General features: G+C 43.9%; 1 protein-coding gene across 1 annotated transcript in view; it reads right to left on the bottom strand.

The window, feature by feature from the left end:
- Window positions 1-1,726: 1,726 nt before the first annotated feature.
- Window positions 1,727-9,911, bottom strand: part of RSU1 (Ras suppressor protein 1) — a 98,213-nt gene continuing 90,028 nt past the window's right edge. Inside the window, exon 9 of the mRNA XM_040547615.1 lies at window positions 1,727-2,187. Within this exon, the coding sequence (XP_040403549.1) occupies window positions 2,085-2,187 (103 nt within the window). The 3' untranslated portion in view covers window positions 1,727-2,084. The remainder of the gene's footprint in view (window positions 2,188-9,911) is intronic.

The following is a 9,911-nucleotide window of genomic DNA, read 5'->3' as shown; positions in this document are numbered from 1 at the left end:
GGGCTCAGCTGCACCTGCGCCGAGCCCTGCCCTCGGCCATGGTCCTCTGCCCAAGCACAGGTGGCACGCTCAGGGACATGAAGCGAGCACACGTACAACCTCTTCCAGCCTGAAAGCAGGGATCCAGACATAGCTGCAGGCAGCTGCCAGGCCAGCCCTGCGGCCACTGCCACCCCCAAGGGCACAGTGTCAGGAAAGGATGCTGGAGGAAGGGTCTAGAGCCACTCCGTCCCTTCCCAATAGGTGTGCCTCTGCTATTTATTCTGTTCCAAAAGGAATTTGCAATAGGAGTTTTGGGATCTTCTGACATTTCACTGACATTTCTTCAAGGCTTTTTGTAGCCCGTGTTATTGTCACTAGAGACCCTCATGTTTTAATGTCTACGTCTAGACTGAATTGTGTGCGTTCTAGCAGCTGGCCGGTTCTGGTCGCGATTGGTAACATGCACCCAACCCAGCACCTCAACGGGCCTGTTGCAGTTGGAACTGTTCCCCCAGACAGATCACTTACGAGGTTTGGAAAATCCTCTGCAGAGTTTGCAATAGATAAAATTGACTGTTCCTGACAAGTCTATCATTTTCACCACTTTCCATCTGCCTATCAAGACTGCCTCATTATTCTGAAGTACCAAAGACCACTCAAAATGTGTCTAAAGCTTTAAGCCAACTTCCTATCCCTGCTTGCCAATTCAAAAAATCTGTTGCAAAATATATGTCAATACATTTATTCCCAAACTAAGGCAACCATTTATTATTTAAACGCTGGGGTAATCCTAAACACGATCAAGAGGTTGGTGGTGATAAGAGTCTTTAGACACAAGATGGCTTTTACAGAATGTGTCATTTCTACCACGAGATAATTTAATACCTTTTCATCTTTTATTTAATACAACAGCAGTCTGGGCATGTTTCCTGGCTTGCTGGCTGGACGGCACCAGAAACTCAGCAACGGGTTGTGTTGCTCAGGTATGAAATCCATGATAGTGGAAATCAGGAGCAGGAAGGTCCCGACTCAGCCTATCTCGTTATGAATACCTGTTCTTGCTCCTTGAGTTTCTTGGTTAGCTTTTGCTCTTGCAAGACTAAAACTGTTTGGAAATCCCTGTCTGTATTATTGTTTTTTCCTCCCACTGATAAGACCTGAAGCTACTTCAGATGTTAAACAATTTGTTGTTTAATCACTTCACAAATGCAGATTCTGAGCTTGGTTGTGGTGCGGGCTTTGTACAGATAAATATAGCACCTGTGGCATTTTCAACAGCCATTTGGAACACCTCTTCAATACAAGCATTTTCATGGCAGAGATTAAATACATTATTTGGGTTTTCTGCTTAAAAAAAATCACTTTAAAAAAGTGGCAGAAATACCATTTTCTTCAAATGAGAAAGCTCTCTTTCCCCAAATTGAGGCTGGCAATTGGCAGCTTTTTCCACAGATATATTTTTTTTTTCCTTTCCTCTCTCCCCTCCCCTACTCCCTGATTTCAAAATAACCTTCAAAGCAAAAAAGCAGGACACAGCAATGTAAAAGAGAAACAGAAACTGATTAAAATTTTTCACTCTTGAAGAGAATGCTTTACATTTTAACCAACTTGTATCAGACAAAATGCTACCGCATTCCTACAAAAGAAATTAAGACATTGCAGGAAACCAGATGCTTATGTTCCTCAAGAATATCACCATTCAGAAGTCCTACCAAAGAAATAAAAACACAAGACAAATAGAGGCTTTTATTAAAATCATATGTAATAATATATGAAATTTATTATTGTGTAAGTGCAAAAAACCTGATATTAATAGGATGTGATACATGTGAACAGAGGACATTAATGTACATATAAATAGAAAAGCTAAAATGTGTTTGACAGTGATATATTAAATGGCTACATAAATGTGACCATAATTAGGAGAGTGTGTAATTTTGTATTCCTTCAGCAGAATCTTCTAAAGCAGCACACACAGTGAATCGCCTTTACCTCTAGTCTCTGCTTCCTTACAATATAAGTTATAGGAAATGTGTTGGAATACTATAGGCACATGCAAAAGAGATATAAAAGATATAAAAACAAAGGCACAAGCTGGGGACTTATTTGTTCTTGGCTGCCAGAGGCTTACGACTGATCTTCTTTGACTTGTCATTGTTCTTCTTTGGAGGTTCAGGGTTTGCCTGCATGTGTCTGCCATAAAGACTGTAAGGAAATAAGACAAAGAACATTTGTGATACAACCATTAAATATAGGCTTTTAATCTGCAGCATGTTAAACAACACATCTGGTTACTAGAAATAAAAAAAAAGTGGAAGGTCATTACATTTATTTTGTGTCAACACACTCATTTTTCTATCAAATCTCATGCTGCAGTCCACGTTACTGATTTTTTGTGACTTAGAGTAACACTGTGAAGAGCAGGCCTTTGGAGCAGTGAAGGAGCAATCAGTTTTGCCTTCAGAAACTAGCAACCTTTACTCTGCAGTTTGGGAATCAAGGCTCAGAGGGCTGTGAGGATGCGTATTCGAGTCGACAATGACAAAAATTGGGTTGAGCTGGAGAGATAGAGTGCCCACTTAGAGCAAAGTGAGCATCATCCCTAACTCAAAACCCAAGGGCTTGATAATGTGACAGAGAGCAATGGTGTCACAGCCTTCTTTGCTGCTCACAGATGATTGATAGTACTGGGACAGCTACCAACACATCACTGCCACATTAGTAAGTACCACTGATTAAATGTTGACAAAGTATCCTACAATTAAGACAGCTAGCATTCACAGCAACACTAAACAGACTACATGGCTGAGAGGATCTTGCTAAATATCACACAGTAATTAATAGATAATTTATGAGTAATCCTGATTAAACTAAATTAAAAACGTACCAAAAATAAACACAGCTCAAACTTAACTTCCCGTATCGACACAGAGTGCTTTTTGAAGATGTACTTTGCAGGGGTGTCAGTGTATCTAAAGGGAATGGAGCTGAGCTTTGTTTCTGCTCATTCAGCTGTATAAACACCGGCGATGTTGACACAAATACTGAAACCCCTCTGAAAGGTGTCCCCCTGCTAATGCTTTAGCTTCATGCTGGTGGGCGTCCGCTCTGATCCCATGTTATTGCCAATAGGGTTGGACATGGACGTCTAAAACCTGACAGGAATTTTGCTACTGAAAAGGTCCCGTGTCACTGCCCCTCCCTGTGTCACTGCCCCTCCACCTTTTGGTTGAATTTCTCACGAAACACAACAGGCCTAGAGGCTTTGGGCTGAGCAACTCTTCCCAGAATTGCCTTTGGATGTGCAGAAGCACGGGTCAGTCAGCGCTGTCGCCATAGAAGCTGGGCCCTGCCTTTCCAGGTGCCTGTGGCACCCCAGAGGCCCCAGCTCCCCTCAGGGGGCGAGCTGCCCTGGTTCATCGCACACTGTCGCGTGCACTCAGCCCTGCTGAAGTCCACGTGTAGAGCTCACGCATCTGTCCAGCCCTTGTAGCAAACAAGGACCAGCTACAGATCCTTTCAGCACTTTTGCTTAGTCACGTCAGGACTGGGTTAGTTTCTCATGAATTGTTCCTGCTTGTCCAGAGAGCATGACCTGATACACAGCTCTGCCATGGCTACCAGCCTGAGTGGGCGTCTCGGAGATAAAGCGACCCTTCACTTAAAGCCACCTCTTCAACTTTGCAGGCTGAAACTCATCTCAGCAGCAGAGAACTGGCCTTGCTTCTCAGACATGACCTGGCATAGGCCTTGGTCAACTGTACGCACGAGACATTGAACAAGGATCCAAACAGAGGTACCTTGAGTCACCATGTATACAACAGCATGGCTCTGGAGGGGCTATTTATGGCAGATACAGAGAGATTTTAGCTAAGACATACTGAAGCTGGGAGGTTAAACCTTCTACCTGCCCTCGGCTTTATTATTTCGCAGCATCTGGAAGATACTTCAGCCCTGGGTTTGCTGGATTGCAAAATGGGATTAGAGCTTCTCCTAGAGCACACTGCTAAACGGGCTGCTGTCAAGGTGTACTCTACCCAAAACAGCCCGGTGCAAAGAAAATGCAACTGTAAACTAAGGCACGGTTTCACCTTACCAAAATGTTATGTGTGCCATCATCCACCATCAACGAGAGATTTCCTGACAAATGCAGAGAGAGCCCTGAATGCCTGTGATAACTGCATGCTGACTGTTAGCTCCAACACATGTATTTTCATTTTCATAGATATACAGCCCCAACAGCAGAGGTTGTATTTTATCCCAGTACAGCACATGTACTAACCAAATGTCCATCCTAAATACCTGTCCCATTTTGGAAGGCATTAAGTGAGATGAGAGAGAGAAGATATGGAAGGGGATGTTTTGGTATGAGGAAATACTATCACTGTTGGAAAGCACAGAAATATTTTCACTGTCATTCAAGGAGACTGTCTCATCAAAAACTGATCCAGGATAGAAAGAGTCAGGGGACAAGAAGCATCTTTTTCTCAATGATAAGCAGCGCAGCATTTGAGCCACTGTCAGCAATAATTTCCTAACTCTGAGTAGCCAGCAATAGAAAAGTGCAAATGGATGCTGCTCTACTCTGTGAACACCAAGAGTTAGTTAAATAATAAATTAACATTCAAGTTGTTTTTTGGCTCTGGAGAAATAATCACAGAATCATTAAGGTTGGAAAAGACATCCAAGATCATCTGGTCCAAGCATCTCCCTACCACCAATGTCACCCACTAAACCACGTTACACTGGAGTGGAATGTGAGTTTTTTCCTATAAAAAAAAAGTCCCCACTTGGGACTGTAAGCATTAACAGAGAATCCACTCATCCATTGTATCTGAGCACACACACAGAAACATTTCTATGTCTTCAGCATACTGCTGCCTACAGCTTCCTGTTAGTGCCAACCCAGAGAGGACTAGAATGGCTTTGGTGTTTTTCAGTGTATTATATGCCCCTTTTTTTGGTTAAGGCTCCGCTTTTTTGCTTTGGAAATGTCATATGAATTTCCCACTCAGTCAATGCTTTTGGCATTCACTCTGTCTCTCATTTTCTGCTTTCTCAGTGCAAATTTTAAAGCTTGTGGACTGGCAGAGCTCTGATTTAGTGAACTACTTCTGAAAAGGGAGGGTGTGGTGGGACTTCTACTGACTACATGCATCTTTTGAAGTGGAAGAACTGAATATTGGCAATTTTGAATCAACTGTGGAGTGCTGGCAAGTCTACTTGGGCAATATCTTTTGACTGGGAAATGAGGTCCAGCAGCCACTGCATGTGTTAAGTGGTAAAATTCCCAATATACCTGTAAATAGTTCTGGTAGCAGTTTTTCTTTGATATTTGCTCCTTTACAATATTCAGCGCTGCTGGTGCTTTGGCAATTTCCTCCCTGTCACCATGCAAATACTACGTTCGTAGCAGTAGATCTGTGTGAGCTGCAGAAATCTGCAGCACTTTTACATTCTTTTGCCGTATTCTCATGTCCAACCAATTCTATGGGCACGGGCACCAAAACTTCATCCAGACGAGTACTTACTGGGTTTGAAATAAACCAATCAAACATATCTACTTAGGTTTCTCTGGCAAAATTTCAAGTAAGTTTCAGCTGCACGTTGCTGTCTCAGCTGAAGATAAATGCATTACAATCTATCACAGTAGTCTGCTACGCAAAGAGCAAGGATCAGACGTATTTAGATTATATAAGCCTTCACAGACAGGGACTCTCTCTCTTGTGTTTGCACACATCAAATACAAGGAGACATATGGTGTCACAACAACATTTAAATACAATAATGACTGTGATAATGCCTCTGGGACAGAATTTGCCTTCTGTTACACGAGGGAAAAGAGAATTCCGGATTTTCAATGAACTTCTGGTACAATGACAGACACTACTTTTATAGCTCCCGTGGAAAAAAAAAATACAACAGAAAAACAACAAAAACAACCAGCCCTAATTGAACTGATCCACATGGAGAAGCAACTACCCGAATTGCACAAGAAGCTAAAACCCTTTGGCTATAACAGTAGTGGAGTTCACACAAACAGTCCTTAATGACTTCGATACCTACTGGAAGGATGCAGCCGTGGAAAGCACAGCTTGTAAGTCACCGTCTGTCAGCCAAGCTGTAGTGGCTGGGTGCATGCTCCTGCTCTGCCATCACCGTGAAGTCAAACATGTTGGGCTGAGGCACTCGCACGCTGTCCTTGGCACCGTGGGTCAGCTTAAAACATGCCCGCAGACAGCCTCACTGCTCAGCTGGTGGGTGGCAATTTACTGCGTGGTGGAACCCTGACATAGCTGCTTGCATGGCAAGACCCTCGGCAAGGGCAGATGGCCTCGATAAACAGGGAGAGCAATACTAAGATTAATTGTTCTTACTGTTTTAAGGCAGATTCGTGAGGTAAGTGCTGATAATACATACACGGCAGGCGCCTTCACGCCTGGTATTTGGAACTTGACAGGTTCATGGTATAGCTCCAGGCGGAACACTACGCAACCTCTCAGCCCAAAGCCTGGGCTGAGGAGTAAAATCCAGACTGCAAATAAATACTTGAGATACTTGCAGTCTTCAGCAAGTCAGAAGCTAGTTATCATAATCACAGCTCACAAACCGCCGACCCTTTGTAGACTTAGCAGCTACAGCACTGCATGCAGCCTTCTCATTATGTTAAAGTGAAAGGCGAGATGAAATGCAAGACAGAAAATGCAGAAAACCCTCAAAGAGATATTTCCAGTTGCTTTCTTTCCTTGTATATATTTTTCAAAGCGAACATTTCTCATGAACATAAATGTTTCTTTGTATGCAAATATAAACACAAACAAATTCTCCCTGCATTTTCTATCTGCCCCACTGGAAGTAACAAATGAGAGCACTATGGCTGCTGCAGCAAAACTAACAATATCAAGTGAGAAAGATGCTCATTAAACTTCATCATTCTGTCGACTTTAATGATGCTTTTACTTAATAAAAATTCCCTGAGCAGTTGCAAGGATATTAGGCAAGGTCTTTGGTTATGTATCAAGGGTCTAAGCTGTCACTAGCAAGCATGCAGTTCAGGAGGGGCATTCCCAAGGGGAGAGAGTGAATACAGCTTTCTTGTAATAAATTCAGAGAGAATCAATAACCACAGACTGCCACATTACTTAAACACTTAGGAAAGTAGGTGATCCTTCTAAATTAAACTACAAATTGCTAAATGTTGCAATTTACAGTATAAGCCCAGGCATGAAGCCTTGCAGCTTGAAAGTATACAAAAAATCTTGCTACCAAAATCTCTGAATTTAAAATTCACAAAGTTGAAAAAGCGTCATTTTCAAAAATCCCCCTCAGCACAATTTTCTCCAATTTTTCTCTCTTGCACAACGTGACATTCACTAGCTGAAGGCTACATACTCCCACAGATGAAAAGAGTGAACTCATGTGAACTACTGAACTGGTGTAATGCATTGCATGCACACTGTTTTTTTCTCGAGTTTAAGCATTTTGAAATAGGAGTTCAAGAACTAGCCATAAAAATACATCGCTCCCTCTGTCTATAATAGACATATGGTGTGAGTATGCAGAATAAAAAGGACAGGCGTAGACAGATATGATCCTGGAGAGATATTGTCTTCAGATATCCGAGAAACATACATGAGAGATCCCAGTGCTGCTCAATTTTTCAAAATCAGGCTTTTTTTCAGCCATGGGCATTTCCAGTGACCTCCAGAGAACAGAACCCAAGCTCACGTGCTGAACCAAGAGAGGGGAAAGGATAAACCAGCAATGATACCACGAGAGACCAAAGTCTGAAAGAAGCATTGTCAGGCTGACACATGCTGCTTAGCCTGCATTAGTTTTAACTCTCAAGCACTTCCTGCAAGATGCCTTTGCCCAGGCAGTTTTTGCACGGCTTATTGCTCCTTTGGTACGTCCGCTGTGTGACTGAGCCTGGCCTTTTCTCCTGTGGGAGCTGCTGACACGTTACCTTCTCCAGCCACGTGTTCTCCCAGGAGGGAGACAGATACAGGGGTTTAATTTGCCAGTGATGTGCCCACGAGAGAAAACAGGTTTGTGTCTGTGTAAAACTTACTTTGCAAGTATTGTATTATTTTGGTAGCTTACCAATAACTTATTTTTATTCTGTGATGTAAGTCAAATGATTTATATTAAGAGAAACATTACATGGGTAAGTGATACAAATATCTGGTTTCCTTGCACACTCGGATGGCAAGCTGCAGCTTCAGGATTCTTAATAAGGAAGCACAGACACGAGTGACTCATTTTATTCAGCTAATTTTTTGCCCCTTGTTTGCGAGTGCTCTAAGAGCAGATGGCAATAGTGTCAGAGATGTTCATCATCTGAAGCTCTCTGCAAACTTCTTCATTAAAAATCGGATTTTGCCTGTCATCTGCTTGTGTACCAGCTTTTTCTTCATACTCAGAAATTCAGGCAGTGCTATTGAACTGGTGCTGGTGCTTCCCCTTGCCTGCTGCTGGGTGAGTGCCTGGGCTACTCAGCCAGCAGTTCTTAACACGCTGTAAAACTGGGCCAGCATTCCCAGGTCTGGAATGCTTTGTCTTCCTACACTCCCCACTCTCACTCAGGTACACCTAATATTTTAAACTGCCTCAAACCTCGACACCCACAGCCCCAAGACACTCCCCTGTGATACTGTCCTGCTCCCTCCACCTGCCCAAGTAATTGTTATGACCCAAAGTTTCTGCAAAGGTGGAGCTGGCACCACCTTCCCCTGTGCCCCTGCATGATGCCTTTCGAAGAGATTTTGTGCATCAGCAGGCAGAGCACTGGAGCTCTCTAGGGTCTTCCTCTGCTACCTTCACACAGAGACACTCCGCAGGTACCTGGCCACCCCAGCACAGGCTATTCCGTCTTGTCCAGCACCCAAACTCTTCAGGCAGGGGAAGCACGGTGTTGCTCACAATGCTGCCACGCCGCCATCTGCCTTCTCTTGGCTTTGGCCACACACGTGTGGAGAAGGGAACGTGGTCAGAGGAAGCAGCCTGAGCCACGCCACTTGGCTGTTGCCCACCACACGTACCCACACGTTCCAGCTCTTAATCCCGCTCCCCTCCCGCTCCTTGTCCATGTCGGCAAACACAGCATGCTAACAGGGCTGCCAGAGCAAGATCTTTGAGAAGGGGAAGAGAAAGTGTGCTGGATTTTCTGGGGTCCACCCCAAATTGTTCACATTAAATATCTGAAAGGGGGCATACTTCTCCTGGCATAAGAATCATGGCACTAAGGCATAAGCTAAAACATAGGCCCCATTCAAACAGCCCCGTTTAGCTCTTGTTTGTGGCTAGTTTCATTTTTTGGAGCATGATTCAGAAAAGGAGTGGATTTAGGATGAGCGGAGAGCCAGGTGCCCAAGCCCATGTTGTACTCAGTGGAGACCTTGCTAATACAGCCAGCAGGACTGAGGGCTTTCCAGCTGACCAAACACAAGGGTCTGCTGTGCAGTGCTCAGTTGCTACATGCTGTTATAGATTTCCACTGTCTACGGTGGACAGTGGGCAGCCAGCTGACACGCAGACGCTCACATTTAGGTATTTTAAAATGCTAGATGAAGTCCGCCCAGAGAAACCACTCCCTCTCTTTTCCCACTTTGCACACACTCACAAGCTGTTAGCTGCGTTACTTTAGAGACTCGGCTGAGTCACACAGTCCAACATTGACTTATTGCGAATTCCTGCCTAAAAACACTCCAAATCTCAATAAGCAAAAAAGTACTCGGCCAAAACTGTCCGGGTCTCACTGTCTCAGTGACTGTGAAGAACGTGCCCATCCATCCTGTGTGTCCCTCACCGGCCAGACCTGCTGTCCTTTCACTTGACCATTCATCCCACAGGGCAACCTTCTGCCAGATCCCTCAACCCCAATCTCTCCCCTTTATGCTTGCTGTGCCTGAAGAAGAGAAATAGTCTCT

Source organism: Cygnus olor, chromosome 2 (genome assembly GCF_009769625.2).
Source record: "Cygnus olor isolate bCygOlo1 chromosome 2, bCygOlo1.pri.v2, whole genome shotgun sequence".
In the NCBI taxonomy this organism is placed as follows: Eukaryota; Metazoa; Chordata; class Aves; order Anseriformes; family Anatidae; genus Cygnus; species Cygnus olor.
Note: the sequence above shows the minus strand (reverse complement) of the source record. Positions and strands in the feature narration are given on the sequence as shown.